The sequence below is a fragment of the Thalassophryne amazonica genome, chromosome 4, assembly GCF_902500255.1.
Source record: "Thalassophryne amazonica chromosome 4, fThaAma1.1, whole genome shotgun sequence".
Taxonomy (NCBI): Eukaryota; Metazoa; Chordata; class Actinopteri; order Batrachoidiformes; family Batrachoididae; genus Thalassophryne; species Thalassophryne amazonica.
In genome coordinates this window covers 69,314,927-69,341,139 of record NC_047106.1, presented here as the reverse complement: position 1 = coordinate 69,341,139, position 26,213 = coordinate 69,314,927, and the positions used below count along the sequence as shown (strand labels likewise).

Sequence of the window (26,213 nt, the reverse complement as noted above, 5' to 3'; positions counted from 1 at the left end):
GACCGAGGGCACACCGACCTCCCCCTCAACCACCGGAAACAACGCACACAAGCACACCTCGAAAGGGGAGAGGCCGGTGGCTGATGACACTTGACTGTTGTGGGCGTACTCGATCCAGGCCAGGTGGGTACTCCAGGCCGTCGGGTGTGCGGCTGTCACACAGCGTAGGGTCTGCTCCATCTCCTGGTTGGCCCGTTCTGCTTGTCCGTTGGTCTGGGGGTGATACCCGGACGAGAGACTGACCGTGGCCCCCAGTTCCCGGCAAAAGCTCCTCCAAACATGCGAGGAGAACTGGGGACCGCGATCGGAGACGATGTCTGATGGTATCCCATGCAGACGGACGACGTGGTGGACTAGGAGGTCCGCTGTCTCCTGGGCCGTTGGTAGCTTCGGGAGGGCCACGAAGTGGGCCGCCTTGGAGAATCGGTCCACTATCGCCTCCAGGGACGCCCACCAGAAGCGCTGCCGGACGACTGCCACGGTTCTTCGCACCCCAGGATGACAGGAGAGCTTAGAACCGTGACAGAAGTCCAGAACTGCAGCCCTGGCTTCTGGTGGGACGTAGAGTTTGTTCTTCGGTCCGGTTCCGGGGTCCGGGTCTCGTGTCAGGGCCTCCCGGACGGTCTTCTCCACGTCCCAGGTGAGGGCGGCCACAATAGCGGACTCCGGGATGATGGGATCCGGGGGATCCGACGACTCCGTTTTGACCTCATCTTCATGTACCCGGGACAAAGCATCCGATCTTTGATTTTTGGTCCCGGGACGGTAGGTGATCCGGAAGTCAAAACGGCCGAAGAACAGTGACCAGCGGGCTTGCCTGGGATTCAGCCGCTTGGCGGTCCTGATATACTCCAGGTTCCGGTGGTCAGTGAAAACCGTGAATGGCACGGACGTTCCCTCCAACAGATGTCTCCACTCCTCAAGAGCCTCTTTCACCGCAAGGAGTTCTCGATTGCCGACGTCATAGTTCCGTTCGGCTGGGGTCAACCTGCGGGAAAAATAGGCACACGGGTGAAGGACCTTATCGGTCTTCCCGCTCTGGGACAGCACGGCTCCTATCCCTGAGTCCGAGGCGTCCACTTCAACCACTAACTGGCGACTAGGATCGGGCTGCACCAGAACAGGTGCAGACGAGAAGCGCTGTTTCAACTCCTTGAACGCGGAATCGCACCGATCCAACCAGGTGAAGGGGACTTTTGGTGAGGTCAGGGCTGTCAGGGGGCTAACTACCTGACTGTAGCCCTTAATGAACCTCCTGTAGAAATTAGCAAAGCCGAGGAACTGTTGCAACTTCCTACGGCTTGTGGGTTGGGGCCAGTCTCTCACCGCCGCAACCTTGGCCGGATCAGGAGCGACGGAGTTGGAGGAGATAATGAACCCCAAGAAGGACAAAGACGTGCGGTGGAACTCACACTTCTCGCCCTTCACAAACAGCCGGTTCTCCAACAACCGCTGCAGGACCTGACGTACATGCTGGACATGGGTCTCAGGGTCCGGAGAAAAGATGAGTATGTCGTCTAGATATACGAAGACGAACCGGTGCAGGAAATCCCGCAAGACATCGTTAACCAACGCTTGGAAAGTCGCGGGAGCGTTTGTGAGACCGAACGGCATGACCAGGTACTCAAAGTGACCTAAGGGGGTGTTAAATGCCGTCTTCCACTCGTCTCCCTTCCGGATCCGAACCAGGTGGTACGCATTTCTAAGATCGAGCTTGGTGAAAATCTGGGCTCCATGCAGGGGTGTGAACATTGAATCCAACAGGGGCAACGGGTATCGGTTGCGAACCGTGATCTCGTTCAACCCCCTATAATCAATGCATGGACGAAGTCCGCCGTCTTTTTTACCCACAAAAAAGAAACCTGCACCCATCGGGGAGGTGGAATTCCGGATCAACCCGGCAGCTAACGAGTCCCGGATGTAGGTCTCCATTGATTCGCGCTCAGGCCGTGAGAGGTTGTACAGCCTACTGGACGGGAACTCACTGCCCGGAACCAAATCAATGGCACAATCATACGGACGGTGGGGGGGAAGAGTGAGAGCCAGATCCTTGCTGAACACGTCAACAAGGTCATGGTACTCCACCGGCACCGTCCCCAGACTGGGCGGGACTCTGACCTCCTCCTTAGCTTGGGAGCCGGGAGGAACCGAGGAACCTAGACACACCCGATGGCAGGTCTCGCTCCACTGCACCACTACCCCGGACGGCCAATCAATCCGGGGATTGTGCTTCAACATCCAAATCCTAAAACCACACGGGAGGTGGCCTGGGTCACAAAAAACTCGATCACCTCCCGGTGATTTCCTGACACCACCAGAGTTACAGGAGGTGTCTTATGCGTGATCGGAGGGAGTAGGGAGCCATCTAGCGCCCGAACCTGAACAGGTGAGGTAAGCGCCACCAGAGGGAGCCCTATCTCCCTGGCCCATCTGCTGTCCAACAGATTCCCTTCAGAGCCCGTGTCCACCAGTGCTGGGGCCTTCAGGGTTGAGTCCTCATAAAGGATCGTGACTGGGAGTCGTGTGGCAATGTGGGTGTGTCCCACGTGAATGTCTCGGCCCACCCTTAGCCCAGTCTCTAGGGGCGGGCGTTGGAGTTTTAACCGCTCGGGGCAGTCTCTCACATGGTGCTCTATGGCACCACAAACAAAACAAGCTCCGTGGGCCCGTCTCCTCTGTGCATCCGGTGCCCTAAATGTTGCCCTACTCGTGTCCATAGCTTCGTCAGTAGGGGGAGCTGTGGTCCCACGGAGCGCACGGGCCGTGGAGCGTGGGGAGGGCGGAGCGCGGTCGGAACCGGAAGGGAGAGGGACGGCGCGTGCCCGGCCACGCCCTTCGTCTCGTTCCCGCCGACGTTCTTCTAACCGGTTGTCTAACCGTATGACGAGATCGATGAGCCCATCTAAATCCCGCGGTTCGTCCTTAGCCACCAGATGCTCCTTAAGAACAAATGACAGTCCGTTTACGAAGGCGGCACGGAGCGCAGTGCTATTCCAGCCGGACCTCGCAGCCGCGATGCGGAAGTCGACTGCATAGGCAGCTGCGCTCCGACGCCCCTGTCTCATTGACAGTAGCACGGTTGAAGCGGTTTCGCCTCTATTAGGGTGATCGAACACGGTTCTGAGCTCCCTCACAAACCCATCATATGTCAGAAGGAGCCGTGAATTCTGCTCCCAGAGCGCTGTAGCCCAAGCGCGTGCCTCACCGCGAAGCAGGTTTATTACATAAGCTACCTTGCTAGCATCGGTCGCGTACATGACTGGACGCTGTGCGAAGACGAGCGAGCACTGCATAAGAAAATCTGCGCACGTCTCCACACAGCCTCCGTACGGCTCTGGGGGGCTTATGTAAGCTTCAGTGGAAGGTGGGGGGGGTCGTTGGACGACCAGTGGAACATCGCTGTTACGCACAGTGTCGACGGGAGGGACACAACAAGTCTTTTAAGTTGTGTTTACAAGCTCTACTCCAGTATTCTTAATAGACGATTATATAGTTATCTGGAGACATTTGATTTGTTAGTTGACGAGCAGAATGGTTTTCGAAAGAATAGAGCCTGTATTGACCACATATTCTCTCTGTCCACTCTAGTTCAAGTGAGAATACAAGAGAGTAAACCAACTTTCTCATGTTTTATAGACTTTCAGAAAGCATTTGAATGCATTAATCATGATTTTCTTAGTTTCAAACTGTTAAATACTGGTATAGATGGCAAATTTTATAACGCCTTGAAAGTAATTTACCACCACCATGCAACACCAGTTGCATGTGTGCAGATCAATGACTATAGAATCGGCTGGTTTTCAACTCAGTCAGGTGTTAAGCAGGGGGACGTACTGTCACCAACACTGTTTGCAATTTATATTAATGATTTGATAATGGAAATTAAGCAAGCAGATCTTGGTGTCAGACTGGGTGATCTTACAGTTGGCACTCTTGTCTGTGCAGATGACCTAGTCCTCTTGGCAGAGACTGTAGACGATCTTCAAAAACAGCTGGATATAGTTCATGACTGGTGCAACAGATGGAGATTAAAGATAAATGAAGATAAAATGCAGATTATGCATTTTAGGAAGAAGGGTGAACTTCAGTCTGATTTTAATTTTTTTTTTGGTTCAGTACCCTTGTCATATACTGAGCATTATAAATATCTAGGACTTACTCTTGATGCCCATCTTACCTTTGAAAAAGGAATAAAAACTCTATCAGACTCTGCAAGCAGAGCTCTGGGAGCCATTCTTAACAAGGTCAAGCTGTGTAGGGATCTTGGGTACAATGCGTATACACAGTTGTATAATTCCTGTGTTTGTCCAATTTTAGACTACTGTGCAGGGGTTTGGGGGTACTGTAATCTAACAAAATGTATTACACTTCAAAACAGGGCTATGTGCTGCTTTCGTGGTGTACACAAAATGGCCCCTAAGCTCGTTGGGGTTTTACATAATTATTGTATGGCCTTGCCTTACAATATAAAGCGCCTTGGGGCAACTGTTTGTTGTGATTTGGCGCTATATAAAAAACTGATTGATTGATTAAGCTCGCTGTATGTAGTGATATGGGATGGGAACCATGTGAAGTGCGGATTAAGGGTGACATGGTGCGACTTTGGAATAGGTTTATTAATATGTCCGACAGCAGACTTGTCAAACAAATATTTCTGTGGGACCTATCAAAAAACTGTCGTTGGGCAAAGGAACTTTGATGAAGTAGGTCTTCAATATATTTATAGAAATAAGTTGTTCTGTAATGTTAAACAGATTAAGGAAAATGTTGTTTGAAAATTATAAACAGAAGTGGGCAGAAGAAGTTCTGCACAAACCCAAATTAAGAGTGTACAGTTTGATAAAGTCGGCCTACCAACCAGAGCCATATGTCACCCTTAACCTAACTAAAGCACAGAGATCTGTTTGTGCCCAGTTGAGATGTGGTATTCTGCCTTTGGTGGTTGAAACGGGACGTTTCCATTCGATCCCTGAAGAGAATAGGAAGTCACCTCTGTGACCTGGGAGAGGTGGAAAACGAAATGCATTTTTTGTTCTACTGTCCTTTCTACCATAATTTGAGGCATTCGTTTTTTCTTAAAATGACCACTGAATGTTCTGATTTATTTTATATGACAGATGAATGTAGACTTGCATATCTGTTTAACAAAAAGGTTTTCCATATGGCTCAATTTATGTTGGATGCCTATCTGCTCCGCAGGGGCGCACTTTATGTTTGATTATGAAGCTATGACTGCACACTGAAACTGATTGATAATGAAGTATGTTTTGAGTATTGTAAACTGTAAATGTCGGTTCTAGATTGGTGGATGTGTTGTGGCATCCCTCTGTTTATTGTTCTGTATTTTCTATGGTGTGTCTTATAAGCCCATGAGACACTGTAAATGTGTATTTTCCATATTTAGCTAACAGACTTGTTTTAAAATAGACTCTGCAATGAATATGTACTGTATTGTCATACTCCAAATAATATTATGTCAAAGGTGCATTATGAAGGTTTTAACATTTGTTATTCAATTTTTCATGCCTAGGTGTGATCATGTTGTAATCTCATCTAAAAATGAGTGGCTATACTAAAATCCGAAATGCAGCCTAATAATTACGAAATGGTGGTAAAATGTCACAAAATGGTGCAGAGTGACCCAGACTGACTCCGAATATGATTAAATATGATTCAATTAATTACTTTTATTTAATTATTTTTAAGCAAAATGGAGCAAATTGGGGACTGATAATAATGAAACGGGGTAAAACGTAGTGAAATGGAGCAGACTGACTCCAAATATGAATCAATTAAGTACTTAAATTTTTTTAGTGAAATGGGGCAAATTGGGGACTGATAATAACGAAATGGGGGTAAAACGTAATGAAATGGAGCAGACTGACCCATTGATTGAAGTTTCATCTCTTGAACGCCAGATGGCGCACGTGGCACTAATACATGTACTGAGCACATCTCAAAAAACAAATGCCAAACAATTAAAGTAGATATTTGGAGTCAGTCTGGCTCACTATTGCTCCATTTCTTTACATTTTACCCCCAGTTCGAGATTATCAATCCCCATTTCGCTCCATTTCATTCATTTCATATTTTAGTATGGCCCAAAAATGAGCCATTGGCCAACTTTCTCAGTTGCCTATAACAGCCTGTATATTGTTGTTACTGAAAAGGAATCAGATTGTATTTCTTGGGAAAATCCATTTGCTTATATAGAGGGAGACATTAAGGACTATGTCAAAAAATTGGTTATACATAGCTATTACATAGTAATACGAAGTATTATTATACGGCTACGACAGTACGCGTGCTCTGATAGGGTGATTTCCATGACAGTCGGTCCAGATCGTGTATCAGATTTGTGACTTCGTTTACAATTTTCATATAAAACAATAAAACAAAAAGCAAATAAAAAAAATTATGAGTGATCGAAGAGAACCATTCTCTGAGCGAATTTTATTACACTTACAAGTTGGAATTGGAGGAATTAGCAAACGAGCTCGAAGTGGACATGCAAAACGAAAACCAACAAGATGAAAACACAGCTCCAAACCGCCATATAATAAACAAATTATTAACCTCACTTGCTCAGTGTGTACGGGAATATCAGACCTCGTACTGTCCGTACTGTCAAGACCTCAGTCTGATTCTTTCTTGTACAGATCTCGCGCTCAGTTAATAATCATTTAATCCGTTTCCATTCTATTGATCACGTGACCTTTGACCATGGGTTACCCTGAAAGACCAAATTCAGGGTCAAAGCTGTTGGGCTCAAATAGCTTGGGACTGATATGGATTAATCATGGTGGACTTGTGTGATAGTCAAGGATACAGTGGTTCAGTTTTGGGGCAGAACTGACCAAATGTCAAGGCAACACAGCACCAAATATCACTGAATCATTAAGAATTAATTTGCTGTCATTTGTGTCAAATGTGTAAGGCAATGGTGTGCTTTCTGAGTGCCTCTTATAGATAATCACTGCATGTTTAAGTTAAAGATGTTTAACTAAAAGATAAAGGAAGCCATTCATTCAAAATGTAGACAAAACTTCACAGATGATCAAAATGATAAAGGTCATGCTTTTATCTTTTTAATGGTAGGTTTGGGTTCATTCATGCTTACTTTTGAGGTCCTCTCCAGAGTATCCCAGGTTGACTTTCCCCCGTGTCACCTCAGCAACCAGGTTTTGCTCATTAATTGATTGGTTGAACCTGCAAAAGTCCAAATGAACGGTCCAATGGCAACTATAAGCTTTAGCTGAGACACACAATGTTCTCATGAAGCTGCTGTATTCCAGGAACTGCTGTTTGCTTTCATCATAAAAAGGTTTAACAGATAAAAAAAAAAAAGGATATTATTTTTGCCTGAAGTTCATATGAATCTTCACACCATCGGGCTGTGTGTCTTCTTTTACAGATTACTGTCGCTTCCTCTGACAGCCAATAAATCACGTTCATTTAATATGCCAGACCTTAAAAGCTGTTTCAGGAATAGTCTCTTAAAACAAAAGGTGCCTGAAGAAAGTTCGTTTCAAATCTTACCTTATTGCATCCTGATGTCTTGATTCTGAAAGACAAAAAAATGAATAATGAGGCATAAAGATGACCTAACTATTGCGAATGGTCAGCTTTCTAACGTTATTATTGTCAGTGCATTGACTGCAAAACCATTTGGTTTCCTCACTGCATCTGCAGCACTATGGAAACTGTAAATGTCTCTGTGTTTATTAGTTTGGGGTTCTGCACAAACATCACAGCCTCCAGTCAGTATACAATTCAACAGTGAACGCTGGAGCTGAGAGTTAATGAGGTCTGAAGCTTTATGTTCGTCTTTGCTAAGCGTCCTTGTGGCCACAATGGAAACACAATAACATAACAACATAACAATCCTATAGCAGAACTGCAAAGACAGTTCCCCCCCACATACAGAGGACTGCTTCAAGACAGAAGGGGAGGAGAGAAAAGGAGATTGATCAGCTGGTGCAAAGGTGTCAACAACTCCGCAAGAACTGGAGGAAGGCAACAGTGACAGAGAAAGTGGGCCTTAAAGCCTTGTGGAAGGATGTCAGGCAAAGACTACCCAGGTCTCACAGAGCTGAACACATCCACAAGCACATCAAATGGAAACAAAAAGAACGATCTAGCTTCTTCAAGGATCCCTTCAAGCATGCCAGGCAACTGCTCGAGGAGAAGACAAGTGAGAAGCTTGAAACCACCAGGGAGCAACTGGAACAGCATGTCAAAAGGTAATACAGAGACCCAAGAAGGAACGTACCATTAGGAACACCAGGGTACGTGCTCAGTCCTGCATCGCAGACAGCTACATTCAGCACCATTACCCACAAGCTCAGTGAAGTCAAGTAAGTCATGGAGAAGACAAGGTCCTCATCAGCACCAGGCCCCAACAGAATTACCTACAAGATCTATAAGAACTGCCCTAAGATATGAGAACTGCTTTGGTACCTAATGAGAACTGTCTGGAAAAAGCAACTCATTCCATCTGAGTGGCAAAGAGCAGTAGCAGTCTTCATCCACAAAGAAGCGAATTCCAAAGATATCGGCCATTTCAGAAGCATTGCCTCACTGAATGTAAAAGGAAAAATCTTCTTCTCAATGCTAGCCAGAAGGATGACCAGCTACCGACAAGAGAAAGGTTACACTGACACAAACTGCCAGAAGACGGGAATCCCTAAACGTCATTTGGCTTGACCTCGCCAATGGTTATGGCTCTGTCCCACACCAGCTGACCAACCATGCAATGGAGTTCTTCCACATGCCCTCCTGCATCAAGAACCTGGTTACATCAATGATCTGAAGATGCGCTTTGACCTTTAGGATTTCACCACCGGATGGCAGCAGCTTGGTGGGAATCGCAATGGGATGTGCCATTTCTTCCATCCTATTTGTGGTGGCCTTTGAGATAATCCTCATCGGAGCAAGACAGATAGTTGGAGGGCTCAAACTACCACCTGGACAGAGACTACCCCCACTGCAGAGCTATATGGACGATGTCACCAGCCTCCTTCAGACAACAGCAGGAAAAGGATAAATGAGCAGCTGAAAAGGATAAATGACATAGTTGTGTGGTCTACCAAAGCAAGATCTGTGCTCCTCATTGAGCTCACCAATAAAGGAAGGTATTAAGGTGCCGGGAGGCTGGGTGAAAAAACCAGTAGAGGTTGGATGCAGAGGTTTTGTGGGGTTGTCAACCACATGCCTCCTGAGAGACGCAGGAGTGACCAGAGGTAAATTACAGAAGGCAACAAAGGAACTGGTAGAGCAGATGGAGAAAGGCAGCTTTCGGATCTGATTGAGGAGGAAGGATAAGAGCTGGGGGAAGAACACCTAATTCAGAAAACAGCTGCAGAGGGATAACATCTGTCAACTGCAGGAGGTGACATGAAGACATCCCTGTCACTGCTGCGCCACCAGGAGACGTTCCAGGATTAAAGGAGTGAAATGTTGAATGGTGGTTTCTGGCTCATGACCCTATGGCTGATCCAAAGGCACTGGAGGAGGTGCGACAGCAGCAATGCCCAGCAGATCCACCTACCTGTACACTTACGGTGCAGATGGCGCACACCCCAGGAAAGATATAAACTATTCCTTTAACAGGGTAAGAAATTGCCTTCATCATTCTACAACCCCATTTCCAATGAAGTTGGGACATTGTGTGAAATGTAAATAAAAACAGAATACAATGATTTGCAAATCCTTTTAAACATATATTCAACTGAATACACCACAAAGACAAGATATTTAATTTTCAACCTGATAAACTTTATTGTTTTTGTGCGAATATTTGCTCATTTTCAAATGGATACCTGCAACACATTTCAAAAAAGCTGGGACAGGGCAACAAAAGACTGGGAAAGTTGATGAATGCTCAAAGAACACCTAATTGGAACACTCCACAGGTGAACAGGTTAAATGACTGGGTATAAAAGGAGCATCCTCAAAAGGCACAGCCATTCACAGGCAAAGATGGAGCAAGGATCACCATTTTGTGAACAACTGTGTGAAAAAACAGTCCAACAGTTTAAGAATAATGTTTCTCAACGTTCAATTGCAAGGAATTTAGGGAAAGGAATTTAGGGATTCCATTATCTACAGTCCATAATATAATAAGAAGATTCAGAGAATCTGGAGAACTTTCTACACATAAGCGGCAAGGACGAAAACCAACATTGAATGCACGTGACCTTCGATACCGCAGGCGGCAATGCATTAAAAACTGACATCATTGTGTAAAGGGTCTTACCGCATGTGCTCAGGAACACTTCAGAAAGCCACTGTCAGTTAACACAGTTCGTCACTACAAGTGCAAGTTAAAACTTTACCATGCAAAGCAAAAGCCATACATCAACAACATCCAGAAACGCCGCCGCCTTCTCTGGGCCCATGCTCATTTGAAATAGACAGACGCAATGTGGAAAAGTGTGCTGTGGTCTGATGAGTCCACATTTCAAATTGTTTTTGGAAATCATGGACGTCATGTCCTCCGGACAAAAGAGGAAAAAGACCATCCAGATTGTTACCAGCACAAAGTTCAAAAGCCAGCATCTGTGATGGTATGGGGTGTGTGTTAGTGCCCATGTCCATGGCATGGGCAACTTACACATCTGTGATGGCACCATCAGTGCTGAAACGTACATCCAGGTTTTGGAGCAACACATGCTCCCATCCAAGCAACGTCTTTTTCAGGGACGTCCCTGCTTATTTCAGCAGGACAATGCCAAGCCACATTCTGCACGTGTTACAACAATGTGGCTTTGTAGTAAAAGAGTGCAGGTACTAGACTGGCCTGCCTGCAGTCCAGACCTGTCGCCCACTGAAAATGTGTGGTGCATTATGAAGTGCAAAATACGACAACGGGGACCCCGGACTGTTGAACAACTAAAGTCGTATATCAAGCAAGAATGGGAAAGAATTCCACCTACAAAGCTTCAACAATTAGTGTCCTCAGTTCCCAAATGCTTATTGAGTGTTGTTAGAAGGAAAGGTGATATAACACAGTGGTAAACATACCACTGTCCCAGCTTTTTGCACAAGTTGCAGCATCCAGTAAACCATGGCTCTGCTCCAGTTCCTGGATGGCAACAACCCAGGCAGACCAGTCAGTCCCCACCTCTTGAAAATAAACATTGATATTCTGCAGCCAAGTGAAAGGGGAGCACCCCCTTTGCTTTCTCCAGCCACTGGGGTCCTCAACACCCAGGCACCTGTGAGGTGGATCATGCACAGAGACTGGGAATCAAACACATATCAGCAGCTCCATATCCACTAAGCTATACCGAGCTGATACCTAAAACCTCCTATTTTACATTTTTATTCATTTTTTTGAACCATGGTCCTTGATTTAGTCAAACTCTTATTTTCAGTGTGACACTTCTGGATATGTTCGGTCCACACAATCATGATGTTTCTCACGTGAGTCATGAAGCTCTTCTTTGACATCACATTGTGTTGTCGTGTTGAGAGAAGTGATCTAATAGGTGCCCTCAAACACTCTGAGTTGAATGACAGCAGGTATTAAAGTACATACATATAAGCATTTTATGCAAGTGTGGGGAGTGCAACACACGCGCACACATGCAAGACACATATATGCACCACGTGTGCGGCTTTTGCAGCTCCACAGTCATGGAGCACTTAGACAAATTTCAGATCCAGCTCGACAGTGATTGTCTGCTGGCTATTTTCATGATGTGCGAATGGCCACACATTTTCTAAGTGCCAAAGGAGCGGTGTTAGATGTTCGTGTGTGTCAGCTGGAATTTGGCGGACAGCTGCCGCGAGAGGCTTTAATGGGCTCTCACAGCGCACACTCTGTCTTTCAGCTGCCGGTGTGCGCAAATAGTTGTAGCAACAGGTGTATAAGGCCTTGGAGGCAGCTACGATTTTATGTTTTACATATGATTCCTGCTTCATGTGCACTTCATGCGCAGTTCGACCAAATTCACACTATGTATGAAGGGGCCCTTACAGTCAGAAACATGACTGTGGGGCTTTTCTGTATGGAGTTAAATTTGTCTCATTAATACATGCAGATGCAGAGGGTGATCAACACAATATTCTTGATTTGCACACATATTTCTGCAGCTGCTGTTTCCTGAGAAGTGCAACTTTCCGCTGTCGTGTACTGTTCCACCTTTGTCAAATAAAAAAATAAATAAATCAAAACTGCATGCCCTTGGTGGAGGCAAGAATGGGGAGGTGCCGAGTCAAACCACAAACTGCCTATCTTCTTCATTACATTTTAATCAGTTTCTCTGGAGGAAGACATTGGATAAGATGAGAGTTTTTCACCAAAAGCAATTTTAAGGAAAGTGCCTACTTGCATGTCTCCTTTTCCTGTAAGAAAAGTAGATGTAGGTGGCGGGCAGGAGGAGCAGGAGGAGCAGGAGAAGAGCAGAGAGTGTGGCTGTCGCTGCCAGTAGAGCTGTGCAGTCATTCTCTTTCTCCAGAACCTCTGCAACTGAGCACAACACCAGACACACATCAGTGCTCAAATGTAAAAAAAACAAACAAACAAAAAAAAAAACTATGTTCATTTTCAGATTTAAAATGTAGAATATGATGGTGCTGCTCTGAAGGATTCTGAGAAAAGTAAGTACAAACTTGAGTGAGTGCAGACCCTGAGGGTAACAGCAGCACAGCATCTGTATTTCATTAATACAGACTCCACCTGAACCTCACACAGGACTTTCCACTTGCTTCAATTAGAAAAACTAAACAAAAATAATGTTAATGCCAGTGTGACTCAGTGGCCTGGCACACCCTCTATCCTCTCAGAGAGAGAGAGAAGAGAAGAGGAAAACTGGAACATGAAATACACAAAAACACATTTCAGTAACAACAAAGATTCCCAAAACTCTAACACCTGCTGATCAGATCCTTGCTTCTTCAAGGGTACCTTTTACTTGGAACTTCAAGTTATATGCAATGACAAGAAACCTGTATTAATGACTTTACTTCAGTGAAAGAATATCCTTTTTTTCTGGGATTAAGCCTTGAGATACATGCCAAAAAGTCAAAAAAACGGCCCATCATTCAGAACAGAAAATTTAGGTCTGATTGTTTCTGGAGGAGGACTGAATTGTGATGATGCCACGCCTCCTGTAAAATTTTCATATCTATAGGTTGAATAAAGTTTGAGCAATGCAGTCAAACACACACATTAGAAAAAAAAATCTCTTCTCATGAGGGGGAAATGAAGACTTTAAAAAATAAATAAATAAACATGTTTAAGTGTTACAAACAGAGATGCAGTAAATTTAGGACCAAGGAAAGCACAAAAAGCACTTGTAAAATTGAATATATTCATGATGCTGACTTTTCTTGGCCCAATATTATGTGTTGCTGACATTTTTACCACCGCCAATGAAGTTGAACAGAGGTTGTTTGTCTGTTTGTTTATCTGTGAACAGTCTGTAATCCACAATTTTTCATATATCCTTATGAATTTTTTACAGAGGATTCATATCCTGATAGGCAAGAACTGATTCAATTTTCAAAGCCATGGGTCAAAGTAAGGAAAAATCTTGGAAAACTGGAAAAATCCCTATCTTTAACATGGACCAACTTTTCAAAATTCATAACTCTGTCAAAAAAGCTTGAATTTATTTCATATTTGACAGCATTGTGCAGGGTGGCATCCTTATCGACTGACAAAGTTTGATCCAAATCTGATCCAGATTACAGATTTTGTGGCAATTTAAATTTAACATTGAAAACCCCACTTAAAGTATATTTTACATTATATCTTGCCCCAATCACTCATATTTGAAGGTGAGGTGCAGATGGGCACTCACTATGACCTGACAAAGTTTGATCTGTATCTGATCTGGATTGTGGATTTTGTGGCCATTTGAATTTAATATTGAAAAGTTGTACATTTTACATTATATCTCAATCAAAAGTGCCCCAGTCACTCTCATTTGTGACAATGAAGCGCAAACTGGCACTCTCAATGAATAGCCTATGTTTGATCCACATCTGATCAGTATTGCGGATAATTGATTTTAACATTGAAAAGCCCTTTTGATCTATATTTTGTATTATATTTTAGCTTGTGAAAAGCGACTTCTAACAGGACTTTGAACTTGAAAATATTTTCCAAGGTAAAAATTTGCACGGTGGTCTAGTATCTTGTGTGTCCTATCAACTGTTGCCATTTGCAATTTTTTGTATTCTGCATGCATTTGAAAAAGGGGAAATTAGCAGGACAAGTCAGTAAATGAGTCCACAATTTTTCCATATATAACTCCATAAATGGTGCTGCATATTCAGCTGTGTAATTTCAGGGTCTGATAGACACAGGTGAGGATCAGTGAACCTCCTATTTTAGGCAGTGTTAACATCTACTAATGTAATGTGGCTATAAATGGCCACAGTTCAATCCTACTTGCAATCATGTTTGAGAATCTGAGTAATCTTTCATATGCCACATTTCTGCCACAAAAACCTTGGTGTTACATGAAAATTGGTGTATTATGCATTTGAAATGTAATGTTATTTCTTCCTTAACATTGCAAGGTTAACAGTTTCACATTTTTTAAATTTCCTCTGTCTCGTGGTGCCTGTATGCTGTTCTTAGTTCGAACTGTGCATCAATCAGACTAGTAGTCTAAATGCTAATCACAGGGTCCTGGTGGCCTCTGAATGAAAGCCACGGTGGCTGCATAAGTTCCCTTATTGTGAACGCATGAAAGGGGGCACATTACCTAAAGTAGGATTTCCACTTTCACGAAAGTCAAGATCTATATAGCGTAGACCTCAATAAAACTGCACCATTACACCATCAGTGTATCATAGCAGTGTTGCAAGACACAGCCATGACTTCTAGACCTGGAATAATGTCAGCAAGAATCACTGTGAATTGTCACATCAATATGAAATATCACAAATACATAACGATCCCTGTTCGACATGCCACAAACAACATGTAAATATGTTGACAAGGCGACAACAAGATGTCACCACGATGCAGCCACAGCTTGTGTATTGCACAACAATATCCCCTATAAAAATAGGGTACTCAACACGTCTTCATCATTATGAAATCTGGACAATGATTATGGATAACAGATGCTTCTGCGGGCTGCAGTTGAAATGGAACAATCTCTGCTGTCACATATCTTGATCACATTCAGACAGTTGCTGGGCAGCGTCTAGTGGGCAGTGTGTTGTTTTGGGGATTTTGCTGGTTCTTGGCCATTTAGTTTCCTTGTGTAAAGCCAAGAATATTCAGCAAGATGCTGTCAGGAAACGGCTAAGACATCAACAGGGTGCACCAGCAATTCATCTTCATAATGTGACACAATGTTGGTATACACTGTGGAACATGACGATGCATTATGACTTAACACAATGTGTTGCCCAATGCCAAAAGTCATCAGCCCTCCTCACACAGAAGGTGTGTGTGTTTGGCATTTAGAGACGTGTACCATTCCGCACCCAACTTGCCACTGTCCACGACAAACACCTCACTATTTGACCCAAACGCGTCACACAACACCTCATAGTTGCTGGCACTTGCCAGCGTATGGTCAGTGTTTTGGACATGATGAAAACACTTGCCACTCAACTTCACTTATCCCACAGTTGCCCTTTACACACCACTAACTCACCATGCACACGCTACATGTGTGCAAACGTCGTCTGTGTGACAGGCTAGAAGGCACTAGATTGTTCAGAAACTCCAAGTGCATGATAAAATGGAAGAAAACAAAGGCACAGCTGATAAAACACTGGCCAGGAAGTAGCAGACAATGCGTTAGGTTAACACCACTGAACCTATGCACATGCAGGGGTCATCCAAGGAGCACACACTGGCAGTCAGCAGGATTGGTGGCAAGTGCAAGAGAGTGTGCAGCAATGTACCCTAATGTTGACATGCCTTCTAGTAGCTGTGAACTGGTCTTGAGTAGGGATGGGACAACTAGTCGTAATAGTCGACTATGACTAGCTAACATCCGACTAGTCGACTACTTTTTATTAGTTGACTAGTCAAAAGCCATTTATTAAGTTCATTTAACCTTTAAAAGAATACGAGGTCTGTCAGAAAAGTATCCGACCTTTTTATTTTTTTCAAAAATTTAAATCACGTGTGCTTGCATGAGCCAACCTTGAACCTTGGTAAGCATGTGTGAATTTTTTCACGCCTGTCGGTTGCGTCATTTGCTTGTAAGCAGCCTTGTGTGTGGATGGGTGGAGTCGTCTCTCGTAGTTTTTTCTTTGCAAGGAAATGGCGGAACGACTGGAGCAGCGCGACTGCATCAGATTTTGCCAGAAACTGGGCGACAGCCAGGTGGAAACTATTCGGATTATTCAGACGGCTTTCGGTGACGATCCTATGGGCATCACACAGATTAAGGAGCAGTACAACCGGTTTAAAGACAGCCGCACAACGGTGGAGAGCGCGCCACGCTCCGGTCGGCCATCAACAAGCTGAAATGACCGGATCATTTCCAAAGTGAACGCTGTGGTGATGTGGGACCGTCATGTGACTATCGAGAAATTGCGGAAGAGGTGGACATCAGCACTTTTTTGGCACATTTTGCCATGAAAAGAGTTGCGGTGAAATTCATCGGCACGAAGCTGATGGCGCAGCAGCAAAAGCACCACTGTGGTGAAGTCTCACAGGACATGTTGTGACATGCTCACCTCGTCCACAATTTCTCGGATAGTCACATGACTTAAAAGCCACCGAAAGCCGTCTGAATCTTCCGAATGGTGGATGAGGTGAACATGTTACAACATGTCCTATGAGACTTCAACACGGTGGCGCTTTTGCTGCGCATTCAGCTTCGTGCCCCAAGCCATTGGCATGAATTTCGCTGCAAACTCTTTTCATGGCGGCCGTCTTTACACCGGTTGTACCGCTCCTTAATCTGTGTGATTCCCATAGGATCGTCACCGAAAGCCGTCTGAATAATCGAATGGTTTCCACCTGGCTGTCGCCCAGTTTCAAGGTTGGCTCATGCAAGCACATGTGATTCAAATCCATCAGGTTTTTGAAAAAAATAAAAGGTGGGATACTTTTCTAACAGAACTTATAGACCTGCTGGAGCTGCCACCACTCCCTTCACTCAGTGACAAAAGTGTGTGAACCTCACCATGTGATTAGTCAGTTCAAATGGGTCATCTCTGCCTAGTCTTCATGCTAATTCAGTTTTTTGTATTTGTGATTTTGTACTGTTTGCTAAAATAAATGTTACATTTGAGTTTCACCATGAAGATTTGAAATTGGCTTAATTCATTCAATGTCAAATTTAGTCACCGACTAGTCAACAAGTCAATGACTAATGGTACCCGACTAGTTGAGTAGTCATTCCAACCCTAGTCTAGAGGTCTTGGTATTTACTTCAGGCATAAGTACTAAGTACATAAGTACTTGGAGAAAGTAAATACATCCCAATTCCAGTTGAAGTTGGATGTTGTGTAAAATGTAAATAAAAGCAGAATACAATGATTTGCAAATCCTCTTCAACCTATATCAATTGAATACACCACAAAGACAAGATATTTCATGTTCAAACTGATAAACTTTATTGTTTTGTGCAAATGTGCTTTTCAAAAAAGCTGGGACAGTGGTATGTTTACCACTGTGTTACATCACCTTTCCTTCTAACAACACTCAATAAGCGTTGGGAACTGAGGACACTAACTGTTGAAGCTTTGTAAGTGTAATTCTTTCCCATTCTTGCTTGATGTACGATTTCAGATGTTCAACAGTCCGGGGTCTCCGTTGTCATATTTTGCACTTCATAATGCGCCACACATTTTCAATGGGCGACAGGTCTGGACTACAGGCAGGCCAGTCTAGTACCCGCACTCTTTTACTACGAAGCCATGCTGTTGTAACATGTGCAGAAAGTGGCTCTGGCATTGTCTTGCTAAAATAAGCAGGGATGTCCCTGAAAAAAGACGTTGCTTGGATGGCAGCATGTGTTGCTCCAAACCTGGATGTACCTTTCAGCATTGATGGTGCCATCACAGATGTGTAAGTTGCCCATGCCATGGGCACTAACATACCCCCATACCATCACAGATGCTGGCTTTTGAACTTTGTGCTGGTAATAACCTGGATGGTCTTTTTCCTCTTTTGTCCGGAGGACATGATGTCCATGATTTCCAAAAACAATTTATGGACTCATCAGATCACAGCACACTTTTCCACTTTGCGTCTGTCCATTTCAAATGAGCTCAGGCCAGAGAAGGCAGCGGCATTTCTGGATGTGTTGATGTATGGCTTTCGCTTTGCATGGTAGAGTTTTAACTTGCACTTGTAGCGATGAACTGTGCTGACTGACAATGGCTTTCTGAAGTGTTCCTGAGCCCACGCGATAAGATCCTTTACACAATGATGTCAGTTTTTAATGCAGTGCCACCTGAGGAATCGAAGGTCACGGGCATTCAATGTTGGTTTTGGGCCTTGCCCCTTACGTGTACAAAGTTCTCCAGATTCTCTGGATCTTCTGATTATATTATGGACTGTAGATGATGGAATCCCTAAATTCTTTGCAATTAAATGTTGCTGGACTATTTTTTCATGCAGTTGATCACTAAGTGGTGATCCTCACCCCATCTTTGCTTGTGAACGGCTGAGACTTTTAGGGGTGCTCCTTTTATACCCAATCATGACACTCACCTGTTTCCAAACAGGTGTTCTTTGAGCATTCATCAACTCTCCCAGCCTTTTGTTGCCCTGTCCCAACTTTTTGAAATGTGTTGCAGGCATCCATTTCAAAATGAGCAAATATTTCCACAAAAACAACAAAGTTTATCAGTTTGAACATTAAATATCTTGTCTTTGTAGTATTTAATAGAATATAGGTTGAAGAGGATTTGCAACTCATTGTTTTCTGTTTTTATTACATTTTACACACGTCCCAACTTCATTGGACTTGGGGTTGTACTTGTCAACACAGAAACATTCTGAAGTTGTTTGATCAGTGACCTCAGCTTGTTTTTGGATGTTGTGTTTCATAAAAGCTTGCGTCTTACACTGTTTGGGCTCCTTGGGGAGGTCTGAAATCATTGTTTGACAGTTTTACAGTATTTATTACTTGGAGTTGTGACATCAGTTGAGATTATCCATCTAATTTCTATACTCGCTTACTCCAAATAAGGATCATGGGGTAGCTGGAGCCTATCCCAAGTTCAGATGAGGATACATTTTCCAAAACTATTTGTCACAGGACTAATATGTAAGGTGTGTACTCTTACCTACTGTCAGGTAGACTCGGCTGTACAGGAATGTGGAGAGGGAGGACACAGAAGTGCCACAATCCACATAAGAGCTCCGTGCTGCCTGCAGGGTGAATCTGCTGGTTCATAGTGTAGATGTTCTCTGTAGCTTCATAACTCACATTGTATTCACTGTCGTCACCTACACACCATCCCCCAGTGAGAGAATATCAGTATCAATATTTATATCAATATTTATATGCCAGTAGTGTGCAGTGTCTGACTGGATAGGGTTTTCTATAGAAAATACTACAAATAAAGCTGGATTTAAAGAGACAGTTCATCCATTAGCAAAGAAAAGTTCTTATTTTCCCCATGTTGACCTAAGAGTTAATAGGAAAAGCACAGTGTCTAGTGTTTCTGGGTGATTTGTCCACCTTAAGGGAATTTCTCAACCTGGACTCTATTTTTTATGCTTTTGGGTTCAACTTTTCACTCAGGTCAAAAACAGTATTAATCCTCTAGTACTGAGGTTAGAACATTAACATGGTCATGAGCTGCACAGCTATACAATGTCAAGGTACAAGACAAGGTAAAAACCTCAAAGAATAACCACTTGGTGTTGCCAACAAACGGTGAATGCATCATTAGAAGTCTTTGATACGGAGAGTCCCGTGGGTACGGCAAACAAGATGGCAGCTGGTTAGAAACCACTCTCCGACTTGTTATGGATTATTTTATGGTCCAGGCTTCTACCTAATGCCACTCTCCCTCTGCTGTGCTGTGTAAGAGCAGTTGTCTTCCTTTTTAATAAAATTAAGCTATTTAATCCGCAATGGCTCCATCGAAGCAACTTAAAGTTCAGGCCACGTGGCCACTCGCACCAGTCCTCCACATGAGGAAGGTGACGAAGCGCCCTTTCCTCCTAACTTGTCTAAGTTGTTTACTGAAGTTGTCAAAATGAGTAATACGCTGCAAAGTGTTGCTACTGATGTTTCTACAATAAAACAGACGACAACAGAACTGAATCTAACAGTGGTCGCGATGCAGGAGATGTTAATGGAGGCTGAGACGTGCATTTCCTGCCTGGAGGACACCTCGGAGCAGGTACACACTGCAGATGGTGAGAGGAGGAAACAGGTGGACGATATGTGGAACTGCATCCAGGCCCTCAAAAATCACAGTAAGAGGAAGAACGTGAGAGTTATTGGGTTGAAAGAGACGGTTGGTGCTGATGGGACACTACTGAGTTGTGTTTGAAAGATGTTGGTTGAGGGGCTTGGCATGCGTGACGATGCAGAGTTTGAGATTGAGCGTGCCCATCGTGCCCCCACCCCACTTCCAGATCCAAACCGACCCCCGAGGCCAGTGCTCATACGCTTCCTGAGGCAGTCAGGAGGGATAAGTTATTATGTCAGTTAAGGAGAAACGTGGGTTTGATTAGGGAGGATGCCGGTGTCTGGTGTTTCCTGATATGACTAAAGAGCTGGTGGAGAAAAGGAAGGCTTTCACAGCCGTGAAGTGAAAGCTACAGGAGCGCAACGTCACATACACCCTGGTGTTCCCGGCTACCACTGCGTGTGAAGTGGAAAGGGAAAAATGAAGCTTCAACTCGCCAAAGGCAGTGGAAAAATTTTTCAGCAATGATGATGAGCAGGAGGAGCGTGAGCAGCAGGGAGAGGGGATCGCTAATACAACTGGCTGACGTCATTGCAATAAGCCTGCAGGAGACACCTGGTGTTTGATTGTTGGAGAGGGGGCAGACCTCGTCACCTGTCATCCTGGAGGGAGAGAAGAGGAGCAGCGTCCTACGGACCTGATAAAGTTTTTTTTAGGTTTACCTTTTTTTCTAGGCTGCATTAGGCAGCTCTAGGGTAGATCTTTTAGTTGTTAAAACTGTTTGGATGGTTTACAACCCCTGGCAAAAATTATGGAATCACCGGCCTCAGAGGATGTTCATTCAGTTGTTTAATTTTGTAGAAAAAAGCAGATCACAGACATGACACAAAACTAAAGTCATTTCAAATGGCAACTTTCTGGCTTAAGAAACACTATAAGAAATCAAGAAAAAAAGATTGTGGCAGTCAGTAACGGTTACTTTTTTAGACCAAGCAGAGGAAAAAAAATATGGAATCACTCAATTCTGAGGAAAAAATTATGGAATCACCCTGTAATTTTCATCCCCCAAATTAACACCTGCATCAAATCAGATCTGCTCATTGACATTGACCCTATGCCATGACATTGACCCTATGTGTCTTTTTGCAAGGAATGTTTTTGCAGTTTTTGCTCTATGGCAAGATGCATTATCATCTTGAAAAATGATTTTCATCATTCCCAAACATCCTTTCAATTCTCCAAAATATCAACATAAACTTGTGCATTTATTGATGATGTAATGACAGCCATCTCCCCAGTGCCTTACCTGACATGCAGCCCCATATCATCAATGACTCTGGAAATTTACATGTTCTCTTCAGGCAGTCATCTTTATAAATCTCATTGGAAAGGCACCAAACATAAGTTCCAGCATCATCACCTTGCCCAATGCAGATCGAGATTCATCACTGAATATGACTTTCATCCAGTCATCCACAGTCCACAATTGCTTTTCCTTAGCCCACTGTAACCTTGTTTTTTTCTGTTTAGGTGTTAATGATGCCTTTCGTTTAGCTTTTCTGTATGTAAATCCCATTTCCTTTAGGCGGTTTCTTACAGTTCGTTCACATACGTTGACTCCAGTTTCCTCCCATTCGTTCCTCATTTGTTTTGTTGTACATTTTTCGATTTTGAGACATATTGCTTTAAGTTTTTTTGTCTTGACGCTTTGATGTATTCCTTGGTCTACCAGTATGTTTGCCTTTAACACCTTCCCATGTTGTTTGTATTTGGTCCAGAGTTTAGACACAGCTGACTGTGAACAACCAACATCTTTTGCAACATTGCGTGATGATTTACTCTCTTTTAAGAGTTGATAATCCTCTCCTTTGTTTCAATTGACATCTCTCATGTTGGAGCCATGATTCATGTCAGTCCACTTGGTGCAACAGCTCTCCAAGGTGTGTGCACTCCTTTTTAGATGCAGACTAACGAGCAGATCTGATATGATGCAGGTGTTAGTTTTGGGGATGAAAATTTACAGGGTGATTCCATAATTTTTTCCTCAGAATTGAGTGATTCCATATTTTTTTCCTCTGCTTGGTCTAAAAAAGTAACCGTTACTGATTGCCACAATCTTTTTTTTCTTGATTTCTTATAGTGTTCTTAAAGCCAGAAAGTTGCCATTTGAAATTACTTTAGTTTTGTGTCATGTCTGTGATCTGCTTTTTTTTTTCTACAAATTAAACAACTGAATGAACATCCTCTGAGGCCGGTGATTCCATAATTTTTGCCAGGGGTTGTATATAATGGAAATGTTCCTTTTTTCATTTGTTTGCTTTATTTTGGCTGGCTGCACTCACATATTAGGTTTTTCTTCAGGGAACAAGAATGTTCATTTGTGTTTATATGCATGGTTACAGGTTTAAGTTATATTGCAATTCATAATTTGTAATGACTGGAAAATATCAATCAATCAATCAATTTTTTGTTATATAGCGCCAAATCACAACAAAACAGCCGCCCCAAGGCACTTTAATATTGTAAGGCAAGGCCATACAATAATTATGTAAAACCCCAACGGTCAAACGACCCCCTGTGAGCAAGCACTTGGCTACAGTGGGAAGGAAAAAACTCCCTTTTAACAGGAAGAAACCTCCAGCAGAACCAGGCTCAGGGAGGGGCAGTCTTCTGCTGGGACTGGTTGGGGCTGAGGGAGAGAACCAGGAAAAAGACATGCTGTGGAGGGGAGCAGAGATCGATCACTAATGATTAAATGCAGAGTGGTGCATACAGAGCAAAAAGAGAAAGAAACAGTGCATCATGGGAACCCCCCAGCAGTCTACGTCTATAGCAGCATAACTAAGGGATGGTTCAGGGTCACCTGATCCAGCCCTAACTATAAGCTTTAGCAAAAAAGGAAAGTTTTAAGCCTAATCTTAAAAGTAGAGAGGGTGTCTGTCTCCCTGATCTGAATTGGGAGCTGGTTCCACAGGAGAGGAGCCTGAAAGCTGAAGGCTCTGCCTCCCATTCTACTCTTACAAACCCTAGGAACTACAAGTAAGCCTGCAGTCTGAGAGTGAAGCGCTCTATTGGGGTGATATGGTACTACGAGGTCCCTAAGATAAGATGGGACCTGATTATTCAAAACCTTATAAGTAAGAAGAAGAATTTTAAATTCTATTCTAGAATTAACAGGAAGCCAATGAAGAGAGGCCAATATGGGTGAGATATGCTCTCTCCTTCTAGTCCCCGTCAGTACTCTAGCTGCAGCATTTTGATAAAATATATAAAATGTATGTCTTGGAATATTAATGTGTGTGGAAATCCAATCAAAAGGCGTAAAATACTGGCTTATTTGAAGACAAATCAAGCAGAAATATTTCTTCAAGAGACTCACCTAAGTGAGGGGGAGGAGTTGAGGTTTAAAGTGGGTTGGATAGGTCATATTTTTATAGTTCACATTCAAGTGCTCACAATGGCACAAGCCATCCTCATTAAAGAAATATTCACTTTTCATTGATAACAGAAGTTAAAGATGCAGAAGTGAGAATGGTATGTGTCCACTATGGTAGAGGGGGTAAAGTTAATACTTTGTAACATTTATGCACCAAATAAAGAAGACCCTCACTTCTTTCATGAGATAGAGTTTTGGGAGATATGGAGGGACAAATAATATTAGCAGGTGATATGAATGAAGTGATGGATCCTGGTTTGGATAAGAGTTCATCTAAGGTTCACTTAGCTCTAAGGGAAGAGACGCAGTTCATATGTAAAGGAAGATATGGGCCTAATTGATGTATGGAGGCTGATTAATCCTTCTAAAAGAGAATAGACATTCTATTCTCATTGTCATAAATCCTATTCTAGGATTGATCTGTTTCTAACTTTAAAACTCTTGTTAACTAATGCAATAAGCTGTGACATAAAGAACATTGCACTTACTGACCATGCAGCTGTTGAACTCTGCATTAAATTAGGACTGGGGAATGTAACAGGTTCAAGGTGGAGAATGAATGCCTCGTTATTACAAGATAAAGCTTTTAAGGAGCTGCTGGGTGAGGACCTTAAGCACTTTTTTAAAATAAATATTGGGAGTACGAAGTATATTCAAAGTGTTTGGGAGGCCTCTAAGGCTTATGCGAGGGGTAAATTGATAGCATATGCTACATAAAAGAAAAAGGGAAGTGTTCTTAGGATTCAAGAATTGGAAAGGGAAATTAAATTAAAAGAAATTAATTTGTCTGTGCAGTAATGAATCACTTCACCGAGACATTTGTGGGCTTACATTTCAGCTAAATTAAATTTATAATAAGAAAGTGGAATGTTCCTTGTTCAGGTTAAAAACTACATTTTATGAGGGAGGAGAAAAAACTGGGAAAGTATTGGCAAGACAAGTTAAAAAGGAGGATTTTTCAAATACTCTTCCTGCATTAAACAAGGTAACTCTTTGGTGACCTCAGCAAAAGACATAAATAGGGTGTTCAGGCAATATTATGAAACACTATATATGTCGACAGTATCTGATGAGGAGAACCAGAGAAAGTGTGAACACTTCTTCTCCAAACTCAGTCTACCTAGGTTACTTCAGGAACATGCGGAATGGTTAGAAGCACCAATAACAGAAGTGGAAATTAGAAAGGTGATCTCTGTAATGATGGCTGGAAAATCCCCTGGTTATGACGGTATTCCTGCAGAGTATTATAAAGAGAATATAGATATTCTTGCCCCAATTTTACAGAAAGTGTATCAAGAGGCTTTTGAGAGAGGCCAAATTCCTCCCACATTTAATGAAGCATTGAGCTCTCTGATTCCAAAAAAGGTAGGGATAGCACAGACCTATCAAATTATAGGCCGATCAGCTTGTTGAATTTGGATTGTAAGATACACACTAAGGTGCTAGCCTTGCGCTTACAACGAGTCCTTCCCAGCATTATACATCCGAATCAGACAGGATTAATGAAAACTGTTCTTCATCCGATAACATTAGGAAACTGCTGCACCTGATGTGGTTGAGTCAGTCAAAAGATGAGCCTGGAGCTGCCCTCTCCTTAGACGCAGAGAAAGCATTTGATAAAGTTGAATGGGGCTTACTTTCTCAGCTTTGTCAAACTTTGGCTTTGGACCACAATTTATTAATTGGGTTAAAATACTATATAACGATCCAAAGGCTGCAGTTATAACCAATAGGATTACTTCACTTTTTTTTTATCTATCACGTGGGACCCGACAAGGGTGTTCTCTCAGACCTTTGTTGTTTATTATTTTTATAGAAACTTTAGCAGTGTTTATTAGAACAAACAAAGATATCAAAGGGATATTCAGGGGTCAACAAGAACACAAACTGCTTCTTTACGCAGATGATATTTTAGCACTTATCATTTATCCACTTACATCTTTAACACATTTAATGGACACCATAGAGTCATATTCAAAAGTTTCAGGTTACACAATTAATTGGACTAAGTCTGAGGCCATGCCATTGTTGGGTCTTTGTTATTCACATATGGTGGAAAAATTCTAATCGAAGTAGACACCTAAAGACATGAAATATTTGGGGATTACATTATGTCAAGATTTCGAGGAATTACCCTTACTAAATGTCAACCCAGTTTTGAAAAGTGGGAAACACTGAAACTGACATTGTGGGGCAAGATTAATATTATTAAAATGATTACAGCCCCTCAGTTTAATTATGTGGTTATGATGTTACCCATTACAATCCTATTGGATATTTTTAAAAGGTATGGAAAATTGATTAAACAGTTCTTATGGGGGGTAAAAGAGCAAGAATAAAACTAGATCAATTATATGCTCCTAGAGAGAAAAGCAGGCTGGGACTTCCAGATTCAAAGGTTTACTGCTTGTCATTTGAAATGGCTAAATTAGTTAAATATTGTGAGGGGTTGAGAAAAAACAAGATT

The 26,213-nt window shown here is 43.0% G+C and overlaps 1 protein-coding gene across 1 annotated transcript in view; it reads right to left on the bottom strand.

Annotated features, from left to right (window-relative positions):
* Window positions 1–26,213, bottom strand: part of igsf5b (immunoglobulin superfamily, member 5b) — a 127,417-nt gene that overhangs the window by 19,213 nt on the left and 81,991 nt on the right. Inside the window, 7 exon segments of the mRNA XM_034168778.1 lie at window positions 7,121–7,209; window positions 7,540–7,564; window positions 12,335–12,475; window positions 19,231–19,336; window positions 19,338–19,393; window positions 20,076–20,188; window positions 20,438–20,574. Of these exon segments, the coding sequence (XP_034024669.1) occupies window positions 7,121–7,209; window positions 7,540–7,564; window positions 12,335–12,475; window positions 19,231–19,336; window positions 19,338–19,393; window positions 20,076–20,188; window positions 20,438–20,574 (667 nt within the window).